This window comes from Mizuhopecten yessoensis, unplaced genomic scaffold (genome assembly GCF_002113885.1).
Source record: "Mizuhopecten yessoensis strain PY_sf001 unplaced genomic scaffold, ASM211388v2 scaffold11103, whole genome shotgun sequence".
NCBI lineage: Eukaryota > Metazoa > Mollusca > Bivalvia > Pectinida > Pectinidae > Mizuhopecten > Mizuhopecten yessoensis.
In genome coordinates, this window is record NW_018408881.1 from 8,682 (window position 1) to 23,602 (window position 14,921).

Here is a 14,921-nt window from a genome sequence, read left to right on the forward strand (position 1 = left end):
GGTGTTTACATTTGGGCATCAGTCAACTGCAGACAGTGTTTGTATTGTGTTTGGAAAAGAAAATCCAGAAATTATTTTAGAAAAATGTAGCAACCGTGTGATATTGGAACTGCTGGATGTTTCTGAAACTGATCAAACCGATATTTGCACCTTACATGTTCCTAAGAATTGCTTTGAACACCTTGTAAAGCGAATTTACAAGATGATTATTGAAGGGGATGGAATAACACTAGAATCATTCCCCCGGTTCAAAAATCAAGAGCTTGCAGATTGTCTCTTAAAGTATATCACCACAATTGGAGACATACGAGCTTTCCATCGAGCTCATTTAGGTTACTTTTCCACCAGAAGTCTATTAGAATCTTGTGCGAACAATGTTTTTTTCTTGAAAGCTCTTTTCAATTTCAAAGTTGATGAGTTCATTGTCAAAGAAAGCGGTATTTTGTTCTTTTCGAGAACATTACAGGGAACATTACTACGATCCCTAGAACATAAAAACAAGGCATCCATGTCTTTTCTGATTGCAAAGGGAGCGTTCTTAACGGAAAAATGTCTTCATGAAGCAATTAGTTCCAATGACGTGGACTTGACAGAGTTCGTATTATCAAGGAATATCTGGATAAGATCAGAAATCAGAAGGTGCACCAAACTTGACACGCCAGATAATATACGTGGTGTCCTAGAGAGGGGAACCAGCATGTGCAAGGTACAGGAGATAAGGAATCTGTATCGCAATCAGAATTCATACCAAGCATCTACAAAACTATCACATATGAGTGCCAAAGATATGTCGACAGCCGTTGAAGCAATGGATTTTAACACGCTACAAACGATTTTTCAGTCCCCGGGGTTGAAAAATCAGCATAATTGTCTTATAAAAGCAATCCTGGACAAAAAACACAAGCAATTAAATGATGCTATCGCCATTAAAAGAATAGCTGGACAAATCGACGGAACAGTTGTCCAGTATGCGTTACATCATTGTGACTTGGACATGTTTCGTTTCTTACTTTTGTCATCAAACATCAGTGCTTCACATCTGAACTCAGTGCTTTCTGAAGCCATTCATCTGAACAAAACTGACGAAATAGAAGTTCTGATCAAGGCAGGTGGACAACCGACTCTGGAAGATTTTGTGAACAAAGCAGGGACAACGTGTATGGGTGTGGAGTGTGTTGTTGAAACTATCATGAAAACCACATCATGGACACGTGAACAGCTTGATCGTGCTCTTGACGCAGCCGTGCGCTCCGGTACACATGCTTCAATGAAATTCCTTATCAAAGGTGGAGCAAAGTTTCTAGAAGATGCGTTGGTAAATGTATCTAAAAGGCATTATGGTCCGGAAGTGGAGTATAAATACAAATTGACTGCTTCCTCTACAAAAGCAGATGATAAGCTGAGGGAACTTTTAGAAGAAGTTCCGGCAATAAAAATAGTAGCACAAGTTCACGCTACAGTTCAATATGTATTTTCGGAACACGAATGGTCGCAAAAGCAACTGGATGATGCACTTGATGCTGCATTAGTATCGGGGTCAAGGGCAACCTTACAATTGCTGAGGCTCAGTGGAGGCACGTTTCACAGCAATGCTTTGTTAGCCGCTGTAAGAAACCTGCGTTATGCACTACCCATTGTTAGGTTTGTGCGAGAGTATGGGGAATGGTCAGTTGACCAGCTGAGCAATGCATTACACGAGGCTTTAGTCATTTGCAGGCCGGACTTTATTATTTACTTGAATGAAGAAGGAGCATTGTTCAATGATTCGAGTTTAAAAAATGTTCTTCGGTGGAAGGTTGAACAACATGTTCAGATCAAACACATAAAACACATTCTTAAAGCTCGAACCTGGTCACCATTTCTGCTAGATGAAGCCATTGATTTTGCATGTGAAACAGAAGGACTTGCAATTCTTGCAAGTCTACCAATTGCAGAGGCTAGGTCAGAATCACTCACTAGAAATGTTCTTCTAAAATTACGAGCGGTTGGAAAGAAGAAAAAATGGATTATTCAGACGTTAAAAAGCAGAGGCATGGATGCTGATCTTGCTTTAGTTTTGAATTATGAAATTCAAGAAGGTTGCACAGACATTGTTGAACATCTTATTGGTGAGCTGGGGATTTCCTGTGACAACGATGGCTTATCAAATGCCATGGACAACACCCGGAACTATCAAAGCTATGAGAGACTGAAAATGGTCCGTCTGGTGCGTGAATCGCAAAACTGGTCTGATGAGTTGCTGACGAGGGCGTTAGACAAAGCTGTTGGACTCGGGTACAGTGAGGTGATATTGTACCTACATACCCAAGGGGCCAAGTTCAGTGACAACAGCCTGGAGTACGCAATGATGCATAAAAATATAGGATACGAGCCATATGATTTTGTTACTTATATAATGGAATCACGCCATTTCAACAAAGAACAAATGAACAGTGCACTGACAAAATCTTTAGAGATTGGCCATTATAAACTCGTGACCATGTTTCATGAAAAGGGAGCAGAGTTCGCCGAAAAAAGCCTACAAAACGCAATCCGCAAAGAGTGGATACTCTCAGATCGACTCCCAGCAGTCCAGTTCATACTTAATGCAAGACGATGGGACACTGATGAAAAGAATGACGCGCTGCACAAGGCTGTAAAGTTAGGGGATGTAAGTTTAATTGCTTGTCTTCTCAAATGTGGAGGAGAGGTGTCGAAACAATGCTTGTCCGAAATTCTGGAGAAGAAATGCAAACCGTCACATCGCCTCTGTATCGTAAGGCTTCTGCTCTCTAGTTCCCATTTTTTGGCACGAGAGCTAATTGAAGAGGCAGGGGTAAAAGCTAGGCAACTGTCAGAGCCTAAACTCGAGGCGTACATCCAGCAATGTATCAAGTAGGGAAACGTCATAAACCTGGCGCCTATTCGATCTTGAAAATGGTTTCTTTTGGGAACAAAACCAGTCTATAATTCAGCATGCATGATATGATGAATATCATAGGATCACATGTATTATAAGAATGACAAGTTCATCTGTTTTAATAGAATAACATAACATGTTGATGCAGACGTCATTTATCCGGTTGCTGTAGTTTAGGAAACCCTGCCTTTCCAAAGCACAATTGTCCGAGCTATCCAGCCGTTTGTCATAGGAACGTCAGCGGCAGCAGACAGAAATGTTCTGTTGTGTCATGATCGCCAGGCAATAATTATGCTTAAGATGCAAAAACATAATGATTTATGAGGATGACAGTGAAAAATCTTTAATAAACATTTCATAAGTCTTGCATTAAAGATGCAATTATTATTATGAATGAATGGTTTTGGTGGCAGAACACCATGCAATTATTAGTATTGATCGACAATAGGTAAAAAAAAGAGATAATTAGACGAAAGGTGAAACATAAGGATTGTTTGACAAGAGGTAAAGCATGAGGATTGATTGACATTAGTTAAAGTATTAGGATTGTTTTTACAATGGGTTCAGCATAAGGATGGTACATGTATGACAATAGGTAAGGCAGTGAGATGGTTTGACAATAGGTACAGCATTGAGATGGTACATGTATGACAATAGGTACAGCATTGGGATGGTACATGAATGACAATAGGTACAGCATTAAGATGGTACATGTATGACAATAGGTACAGCATTGAGATGGTCCATGTATGACAATAGGTACAGTATTGGGATAGTACATGTATGACAATAGGTACAGCATTGGGATGGTACATGTATGGCAATAGGTACAGCATTAAAATGGTACATCTATGACAATAGGTACAGCATTGGGATGGTACATGTATGACAATAGGTACAGCATTGGGATGGTACATGTATGACAATAGGTACAGCATTGGGATGGTACATGTATGACAATAGGTACAGCATTAAGATGGTACATGTATGACAATAGGTAAGGCATTAGTATTTATGATGCAGTGTAAATTGATGTTTGTGTATTACGTTCATCTCTGAGAATACATAAACATAATGTCTATTTGACAACATAAACATAGTGTTAAGAAGTACCTGACAATACATAAACATAATCTCTATTTGACAACAAAAACATAGTGTTAAGGAGTACCCGACAATACATAAACATAATGTCTATTTAACAACGTAAACATAGTGTTAAGGAGTACCTGACAACATTCGTGCCAATATTGCATACACTGAATTTCTGGGATGAGGTACAGCATAAAGTTATGTCATTATTAGCATACCATAGAATACGTAGTGTAAATATTGATTTTTTTAAGAGTGTTTGTATGTCGAGGTCATATTGGGAATCATCTGATCGCTCGGAATGAAAGTTAATATGAAGTAATTGGTACTATACTGATGTGTAAATAGAAGTTACAGTGTTATTTTTTTGACCCTGCTACGTGTTTTTGGTATACATAACATTGATGCAGGCATGCTTTGTTTATGGGATGTAGCTAATCCTATACACGAGACACAAGACAACTGTGTTTGATTATTGTTTGGAGTGTGGTCAAAGAACGGATGAAAGCAGGATGGAGGGAACACGGCAGGTTTTATGGTAACAAAATATGTTTTAATATTTTACATGAGATAAACCGGCATTTTAAATGTCAATGAGTATGGTATCTAACTGTTGTGTACACTCGTGAAAAGATTGCGTGAGAAACGATGTATTTACTAAAAATACACTCTTCTAAGTGTACTCGCTACATGCGTGGTCATTTACAATTTGGAATCTAGTATGTTTTAGTGTTATAGCTGTCTAGAACATGCATTAATTGTACATACATTTTGTATAACATGAATTCAATATAATGGTAATTGTAATTCATCATGCTTTGAAAAAAAAGGACGAAAAGACCTAATATAGTATTACTGTTTAAATATGTTCGTTTACAGTATATAAATGTACTTAGAAATATTGTAAACGCTATTAAGATATCTCTTCTTGGTATACGTACATGGCTTATGGTATATGGCTTACACATGTTTTTAATCAATTTTCACTATTATGTTACGAGAGTACAAATACGTCCTAAATTTACATTGTTTTGATGTGTGTATAAGTGGGTACTAGCTGTGCATTTGAATTTACACTTGGCTTGATTCTCTTTTAAAAGCGAAAACCTATGTTTTACTAGATATGTATGATACGCAGTAATAAGTGGCTGTGTTACCTCTCGGTGACGTCGTTAGTGTCTGAAATAAGAGCACTTGATCTACCACTTTTGGTTATAATAGTTCTAGAAATAAAACAACACGAGCTCTAACGTTAAAGTCGTGAGAAGCTGGCTTATTGATATGTGAGGCGCGGATGTCTAGTGGTAGGACTCAGGGCTTGTGACCGAAGGGTTGCGGGTTCGAGTCACGTGATAAAACTGTGTTGATGAGTATTAGACTCAATATGTCATCAAGTTGAAATAAAGACTATTATTATTATTAAACTCGTTCAATAAATTCAATATGACATGGACACGAACGTAAGATCATCTATTTAAGCATCGTTTGATGTATTTGAGAGAACTCATTATATAATGGATTTCAATAATATTGATCTGTTAATGTACTCTGGATCCAATATATCGAGATTTGAAAGTATTTTTTATTTTAAAAAAGCATACTTTAAAAAGTGTTGTTTGGCATGTCCTAATATATTTAATAGGCATGTTATTTTTATAATTTTTGCAAATGCAATTTTGTAATAATATTTTGGGGTTAAAAATAAAATTTCCAATTAGGAGTTTTACTACAATTTTTGTTGTTTGTTCATGAGAATATGATTCAGTCTAACATTGCAATACACTTCAATATTGCAAATTTGTCGCAACAGTAAATATGTAAAATAAATGAATAAATATCAAGAAAATTATATAGAAAATAAAGGATAATTAGTTATAGCATATCGTAATCGTCAGAGATCAAGACCACGGAATTATCTAAGTCCGTGTCAGGACCAAACAATGTGTTATATAAAATATGCCACAAAGCCAAAATTAGAAATTATGATACGAATAGACAACTCAGGACTCGAGGATGCACCCAACCAAAAAGGAAAAGATTCATACACAACACCATCTACAGATGAGAAACCATATGATCCAGAAAGGTTAGCGTCTGCTTCAGCAGATATAGCAGTCATCATTTCTAGGGAATAAACGTACATAAGCTCTTAAATATTGGTAAAGGTCAAGGATGTCACGAGATTATAGTTGGGAATCGAAACCGACGACAATTATTGAGCTTAATAAATGTAAATTAAAGTACAACGAGTCCCTGTTATCTACAAGGCCTACATTTATATTACAGATTGTAGAGAAATACGTCTTTCCATCTCGTTATCTTATATATCACTATCACTATATCACTATTCCGTCTTTTCGTATTGCAGAGTTATCTGCTCTTGTGAGCAGGTATTGGTTGTTACGTCATTAGTTTGTGTGAGAAAATTACGTCGTTTTCTCAAAGATCGATGACGTTACTCTCACAAACAAATGACGTAACAATCAATACCCGCTCACAAGACCAAATAACTCTGCAATACGAAAAGACGGAATAGGTGTCTTCACTCCGGACTCATTGTATAAATCAACTAGGAGTTGGTGACCTACTATTTGGCAACACTCTGGACATTATTTCATTGGTCAATGCTTTGCAACGTCATCTGCCATTATGACGTCATAATTAATGGTGATTGTTTCCCCAATCGAAAACATGAATAATGTACATGTGCATTCCCAAGAGAAACTTATGGTTTTCTAGATATACTACCAGAATGTTGTGGGATGGTTGAGTATCATGTTTATTTAACTCTCCATAGTTAATTTTCAAATTGTAAAAGTCACTAGGTAAACCTCGTGCCTTTTTACACAATTTTAAAATTCACGAGCTCCGAGTTGGATAAACATGAAGTTAGGTTGTCAATGGCATTACATATCCTAGCAAGCTTCGAGCTTAATGTTATTAATCTAGACCTTAATGAGTTGTATAACGTTTTCACTCCAAGCCAACAAACTTCTGGTCAAATGACATGACTGCAGGCATAATGGTTCTTCAGGAGAAGTTGTTTGACTATATCTTTACGAATTTGAATCTTGCAGACGTTATTTTAGGTCAAGGTTATTTCTGTTTTCCTGTTTTGCAAAAATACCACAATTTTAAGCCGGTTGATTCTTCAGAAAAATTGGTGCAAATTTATATTTATCATTTCTTAGGTACATCTTCGATGCCTCAGACTTTTAAAATTGGTAAAGTTTTTTTTTCACAAATTTGAAAGGCTTCATTTCAGAAGGCAATTTACCCAAGACTTTACTCATAAAAATTCTTTCCGAGAGGTTGATGAAATAAAAAGGTGACAGACAACGAATGAGTGACGCTGCACAACGTCATCAGCATACTTAGCCCTTCAGGACAGGTGATCTTAAAAAACAGCTACTCTTCAACATCTACTTTACCATTTAAAGAGGAGAGACACTTCAATTTAGTTTTTTGAATTTTATTTTATTCATTGGGTAAGTTACACAAACCGTTAAGCATTATTGAATTAATCAACGGTTCTTTGAAAGCTTTAGATCATGTTACAAAAGAGTTCTGTATGTGTACATCAAAACAAACATAAAGACATAAGACAAATGGCAACATATAAATATAAACAGAAACACAGTAAAACCTTGATATAGTGCCCCTTGTTTGATCTGCCAAATTCTGTACCACCAATATACTTCAATGTCCCTTTTTCTTGCTATCTTAACCCTTTTACCAATGTAGACCATAATGGACTCATCCAGATCAATGCATGATAGACTATAATGGACTCATCCATATCAATGCATGATAGAGTCAACTAAAGTTACCTAGGGGTGAAAGGATTAAGATTCCTGTATACATCTCCCTCAGTTTTTTTCAATTCCTTTATAAATGTCTCTCAATTTATAATCAAACCCCATTTTAACACCGAAATTTATCTGGACCAACGGTGACAGTATAATGAGGTTTCACTGTATGATGTCGTAAGTTCAGATCAATTCAAGGTGTAATTTCATTATAATGACACTACGTTCATTACACTGGCACTCTTAAATGATTTTGTGATAAATATCAAGGTCCCATTGTATACTGGCTCTGTCTAATTTAAACTGGGAACTTCTGTCTCTCTTCATGTTTAGCCTTTACATTAGCTCAACAATTAACGTTGGAGTAAAGAAAGTTTGCACCACAACTTTGATACTTCTTGTACACATAATTCATTTTGCTTGGTCCATAAAGCTTTAAAAGTGTGCGTGATTTGTGCAAACTTTGGTTTAACTCTGGAGAAACTCATGACCAAACTGGTATTACCAGGAATGAATAAATCAAAGACTTTAACTCATTCACTCCTGAAGACACATTTAAACACTTCCAATTCAAAATTTGGAATAGTTCATTATGAAATTTCAAGGGGTGAATGAGTTGAGCGATCCCTGTTATATAATTTTTGTATAAAACAGTCTGTATGGTCCGATTAGCAATTTTACAAGGTATTCAAATGACAACAAGCGCTAGCGTCGCTAGACAAACTCTATAAAAATACTAAATAAAGTAAGCGACATCAGAAGATCAAGTGATCTCACAGTTTTGCATCAGAAAGTTATGGCAATTATGTTATACGGTATTTTACTAGCTTCTCACAAATATTAGCATATCTCTCGCCTGAAACAGCAAGCACTAATCACGTTGATTCCATACCATTATTGAAAGGAAGTACAATTTTTAGGTCAAATAAGAAATTAACACATTTCTTTGATATAATGCATTGTAAATATATTGATATATAATATAATAACACAGTAATTATATACTATAACAGGGTTCAACTCTGAGATTGTATTAAATACAAATTCCCTATAAACATGATTCAGGGTCATGTTTGTCACCAAGATAGTCATCCTTTCAAATTCAGGGGTTACACTCACTCATTTTCTCTGAATCCCTGAAAATGTCATGAAAACATCGACAGCACACTGTTCGCTATTTGATTAGTTTTAAGGGTAAAAATCTGACCAATTCCTAGACTGATACCTGTCCTTTGAAGATTTCAGAGAAGTGACATGGGACTTCAAATCCTGTCAATTCTACCGTTACACTGCCACAAGATTCATTTGATGTTCATCTAGTCCACTAGTATTATCCATTAGTTGGCGCATACAGAGCCCTAGATTTTGTCATGTATACTGTAAACCGGGAAATTGTTGCCCAGTCAAACTTTCGCCCTTCACCATGAAACCATTTTTTTTATCCCAGTGTAATTTTTACCCTTCACATTTAATTGTTATGTATATTTTGCTGTTTACCTATATTCACTGTAGTGATAAATTATGCCCTCATTACAGAGGATGAAAAAGGTGAAAATTTAATTGCATCAAAAATTTTCCAATACCGATATACAGTTTTCTAGAAGAGGAAAGAATGGTATTGAACGTAGCACCTGGAATTTCAAGCATGCGACATTATCAGTTCTGTCATGTATTTCGCTAAATCGAGTTATAAAATCGGTGTTACGGACAGTATTATCACATGAGCAAGGAGGCAGGCTTTAGATATATCACAGAAGGGTTTAAAGAGTTTATATCAATGTAGGATATTTATAGACAGAAAAAGTCAACAAATATATCCAACTTGATTTGAATAATTATAAATCTCACATTGGTACAAAATTAATATATTTTTTGACAAATATACATATTTTTTTTTATCATCATACACGAAATACAGAAATAACTTTGTAGCTCTAAATATACGTATGAAAAATATGGATATGTACAAATTATGCATAATCACATGAAAATTAAAATAAAAAGATTTACATAATTTCATACATAAAATATGAAAAAAGGAATTACAGAGATCAGAGGAAGAATAAATAAAGAATAACAACGAAGACAAATAGTACATCACAATATATAACTACAGTAGAAATGAAATGTTTGAATAATTTAATTTATATGGATTTTCAATTTTTTCAATGTAAACAAAAGCGAGCAATTTTTGAAATAGGGATGCATTCCTGTAATACATGTTATCATTCAAGATCAAATGTAAGCACTTGTCTGTGATATGGAGTGTTCTGCATGTGCGATACAGTTAGCTAAGCATAGGCCATTTCCCAGTGTCACATGGGCCATATCTGTCTGGCATACACCAAATTTGTCATGTCAAATTTGATTCACTTCCAGTAAAACACATTTCGGAAAAGAATTCACACCTCAGTTACACTCTTTTTGAACCATATTTAATAAATTTTATGTTTTATGATAAAAAGTTAATACAACAATTTCTATATCCAACCCCGTATGAACCCTCGACACGTATCAGCCCTCAGGCCTCCGGACCCTCGGGTTGATATGGAGGTCGCAGGCTGATATGGGGTAGGACATGAAAAGGGTCATTTTTAAGATATTATAAACTCAAATGTTTATAGACGCAATGGAAAGTCCGAGTCGAACGAATGTTTGTGTACAACATCCGACCAGTGACCAATTTCTGACCGATTTATTGTAACTGACCTTAGTGAACCTTAGAAGATTGTCGTACATTTAAAAATGTCATCACTCTCTAGTCACGTTGGGTATAATCATTTTAAAACTTTAGTGTTTGAAAACAGTTGAGTATATGCAGAAGAAAATCTTCCAGGTAAACTACGGTTTGTAGAAAGACATGGTTTAGATGTATCAAGAACAATAAATTTGAAACATAAAAATACACAAAATTCAAATATGATATGATAATGTACTAGTTAAGGTACCATTACTATACATTGTACATGTTTTAGTGAAAATACTTTTTTTTAAGTAAGAAAGTTATTTTGTCATGCTAAGCTTCGTGGAGGTAAGTAAAATAGATTATTTCACATATAATATAAATAATTAAAAACAAAATTGTTATAAAACTTTCACCAGGAAAAAAAAGTAATTACACAATTTAATATACTACTTAATTAAAACATTGCACATCATAAAATGATTAGATTATAAAACAATACATAAACAATCAAAACGAATCATTATGGATAAAGACACTACCAGAATTTCTTCGAAACAAGCACTATTTATCTATAGATAAAATCCCCAACAGAGCATTCAACACATTCAGAAATGCATGATTGCCTTGTGATAAACTGGTATGTATTTTTAAGGTTCATTTATTTATAAACATTTAAGATATAATGTGACTTTATGATCATTTTTAATGCTGGGATAATCTGTACAAATGCAGGAAATTCAAAAATACATTACAATCTGCACATGTCATTTCCAAGTCATTTGCAGGTTGATCTGCTCTTGGCAAGTATGGGCGGATTGGTCGAGTGGTTAACACTCTGGCCTACCAAGCAGGCGGCCGGGGTTCGATCCCCGAAGTCGCCGTACGCATGGAATATTAGAGAAAGTGTTTTTCTCCTGCCCACACAACTCCAACAACCCAGATGGAGTATAAAATGGTCTGGGGTGGGTGTTGCGGTATCTGTGCTGCAGCATTCAAGTGAGGTGGCACTATAAATGATACCGTTGGAAGCACGGTCCCACTACAAACAGAACACAATACATCTCCAGCACACACACAGACATACACACATTTGGAGATATTAGCCAGGTGGCATAGGACTAGTAGTTAGCGCCTGATAAGGCAGCTCCTGCGAATTCCTCAATATTGTATAGATTAATATATATATGCTAATTGGATTGACTGTATAGAATTGTATATCTATGTACTGTAAAGCGCTTTAGAGTGGCTTATCTTAGCTAGATAGGGCGCTATATCAAATGTTGTATATTATTATTATTATTAAGTATGACAGAATGTTGAATAAATGTATACACTTGTAAATAATCTGTCACACAGACACAACATAGAAAAGCTAGAACATCAACCTAAACATTTGTCTTTAATATACATGTATAAGCTATGCTTGTATTAGCACTGACCCAAATTGGAATTCTTACAAAATTCTGATAGGAAGGTTTGCATGCGAAAAACATTCAAAACTGATGAGTCTACGTGAATTTCTTTGTAGAATGATCTTGTTTACCTTAATTCATCAGAGGAACTTGCCTATGATATTACTTAAGGATCCCTGTCCCACTACATTGTGGTATATTGTATATACAGTTACCTCCCCTTAATTTCGCTTTGTATATAAGTGAAACCAGTTAAGCCAGGATACTTCCAATGACCATGTAGCTCCGTCGGTAAGAGAGATAGTTTAACAATCTGAAGCCCCATCAAGACATGCTGAATTTGTTTACACTTGAACACCTGTTGTTGATTATGTTTTGTTTATTTCAACTTCATTCTTTTTTCGCAAAAAGTGCCACTAGGTATGGTTATCTTTGCAAAAATGATTGATGAAAATAATACAATATTCATGGCAGATTTCTTTTTAATGCATAGTTACATTTTTGGCAGTGGTCAGAGACCCTTTTTTTTAACCTCATTGTCACCATGGTAAACTATCTGGTTAGTGACTTAGCTAGCAGGAATTTCCCTTCAACTCAATTGTAAACGTACTAAACTAACAAACTGTAGTACTGGTTCTGACTAGTGAATTACATGTCTGCAATCATATGATAACTATACTTTCTTATATTTCCCGAAACCTGAAGTTCATATTTTTGTTTCCAAGCAATACCATGTGTTTTCACATTGGTATAACCATATTGGAATAAAATTATTAGAGAATATATTCCTAAACCAACAGTTCTGTTCCTTAAAATCTACACAAACGCTGTTCAATATGGAACAGATGGTCTCTGCAGACAAGGCATTCAAATCCAAAGTATACATAGCTCAACCTACAATTCATGATCTTGAATGCACCCCAAATGGCAAATGGTAGCAAATTAAGAATATTGAAATTTCTCCTATTTACAACATAAACATATTTCAGGCTTTTTAAACATTATAAATGTTCCTGACCTGACATCCAACATTTTACTCTCTCACTAATTATGTGTCCAAGATACTTTAATTCTCGTTGTGTTGACAAACTGCTTCATCTTTCTCACACCTCAGACAGGGATATCCAAAGTGATACCCTGTGCTAGATTTTTGTATCTCATCCTATCTGTCTGGCACCTTTCTGCGATGCCATTTCGTGGAATTTTCACAAACCGATGTATTCATTCATAGGCTAACATTCAAAATCTGCATTGTAAATATTCTGTTTGTCATTATATGTATTATTTTGATGTTGTAAGATTCCTGATGTTGTAGATCAAAAAAAATCTGAACAATGAAATATGTTTTCTTCCTTGTACGGACAGACTACATTTTTTACGCGGAACATTCAAATTAGCTTTAGTAGTGAAGAGGTTACATTTATTTGAGGCCCCGGATGGGATGTTTGGTGCAAGAATATTTGTTTTTATCGATAATTGATTTTATTGGTCGAAACCAGATACCTATAAGTATCTATCATAACTTTAGGCCACACTTTATACATTTCTATGTAAAATAAAAAAATGACAACCAAAGAATTAGTTTGTTTTGATGAAAGTATTGGTCCCTAGCTAGTGATGTGTTGGATATTGGACAACTCTACAGTATCTACACTTGATATTCATTTTCAAACAAAAATAAACAAACTTTATCAGTAAAAAATGTGATGGCATAATTCATATGTTACTACATCTGAAAATGATAAGCAAGGGTTGACATAAAATTTGAGCAAGGTTTGCATAACTCTCCAAGTCTTCTATCTGACCCTTATTGTATTTGATTCAACTTGTTAATGATTAACATATCAAATAATCTATGAAAGTCAAAACTGAATCTAATGACAACAAAACTTGTTGTACAGAAATTATCCTGATTGGTATTCATGTTGAGCAGAGTTATCTCCCCCTTTGGTAATTTCCCCCATTTCAGTAGCCTTTTGCCACACTAGGCTATGGGAAGAAAATAAATAGTGGTAAGTTAGCCCATTCATACTTGGTGGATGATTTTGAAAACTTCATTTGTATCATGAGAGATTGTCTTTAAAACTGAAAATGAAAAAATGGTTCAACAATTTAAAATAATAATAAAATTAACATAGTGATAATATTTGTTTGCAATATTGAACAGTTTTTATGAAATTACATACTCTGAGTTTTTGACATACATTTAAATAACATCAGAGTTACAACTATAAATCTTAAACTGAGTCAACCTAGTATACATTTGAAATGCCCCAAGATAACTTTTAATTTCATGGATCATTAAAGCTAAATGGCATAAATGATTTGGAAAACACTTGATTTTTCAAAATCATCCGTTCAAGTTTTCAAAATCATCCATATTACAATGTGTTTTCAGAATCACTCGATTGAGTTTTCAATAATGTCCATTTAGAAATACAGCCAGCCCTGTGATATGAAGATATTTTGGGAAGGGCTTTGGTCAAGACTGGTTATGCCAATTTTTTTTATTTTTTTGCCGATACACATAGTAATGTTTGCAGGTCCTCCGATTTACTCCCAAAGAGTTCAGAGAGGATATTTTTGCCAAAACACTATTTAACAGAGGTCCTGTTATTTTTAAATGCATTTGCTACAAGTCAAACCTGGGACCTCTGGTTTACTGGTCTGATGCTCTACCGAATACACAATAGGGTATAATGAATCTCTCTCTAGTCTGATGCTCTACCGAATACTCAATAGGGTATAAAGAATCTCTCTCTAGTCTGATGCTCTACCGAATCCACAATAGGGTATAATGAATCTCTCTCTAGTCTGAGGCTCTACCGAATACTCAATAGGGTATAAAGAATCTCTATCTAGTCTGACGCTCTACCGAATACTCAATAGGGTATAAAGAATCTCTCTCTAGCCAACTCAGTAGGATGTGGCTAGTATTTTACCAGGGTGACTGTGACAACCATATCTAATCAATTTTCCTGGACCCTTATCATAACTTAAAGGAATGCATTACTTGAGGTATT

The 14,921-nt window shown here is 35.1% G+C and overlaps 1 protein-coding gene and 1 long non-coding RNA gene across 3 annotated transcripts; one reads left to right on the forward strand and one right to left on the reverse strand.

The window, feature by feature from the left end:
* The first annotated feature begins 6 nt into the window (after nucleotides 1-6).
* On the forward strand, nucleotides 7-4,664 carry LOC110465863. Of its 2 annotated transcripts, none has more exons than XM_021521983.1 (2): nucleotides 7-3,522; nucleotides 3,761-4,664. In XM_021521983.1, the coding sequence occupies exon 1, from the start codon at nucleotides 203-205 to the stop codon at nucleotides 2,876-2,878; it is 2,676 nt and encodes an 891-aa protein (XP_021377658.1). In that variant the 5' UTR covers nucleotides 7-202; the 3' UTR covers nucleotides 2,879-3,522; nucleotides 3,761-4,664. The 2 variants fall into 2 exon arrangements, with proteins under 2 accessions (XP_021377658.1, XP_021377659.1); XM_021521984.1 differs by having other exon boundaries at nucleotides 3,863-4,664.
* LOC110465864 lies at nucleotides 3,856-5,690 on the reverse strand. Its single transcript, XR_002464674.1, has 2 exons — nucleotides 4,013-5,690; nucleotides 3,856-3,954 (listed from the first exon to the last, which is right to left on the reverse strand). It is a non-coding gene; the product is annotated as an uncharacterized LOC110465864 (long non-coding RNA).
* Between the last annotated feature and the right edge of the window lie 9,231 nt (nucleotides 5,691-14,921).

Coding starts and splice junctions, on each gene's coding strand:
- LOC110465863 (XM_021521983.1), top strand. CDS start 203: ATGATTATTGAAGGGGATGGAATAACACTAGAATCATTCCCCCGGTTC.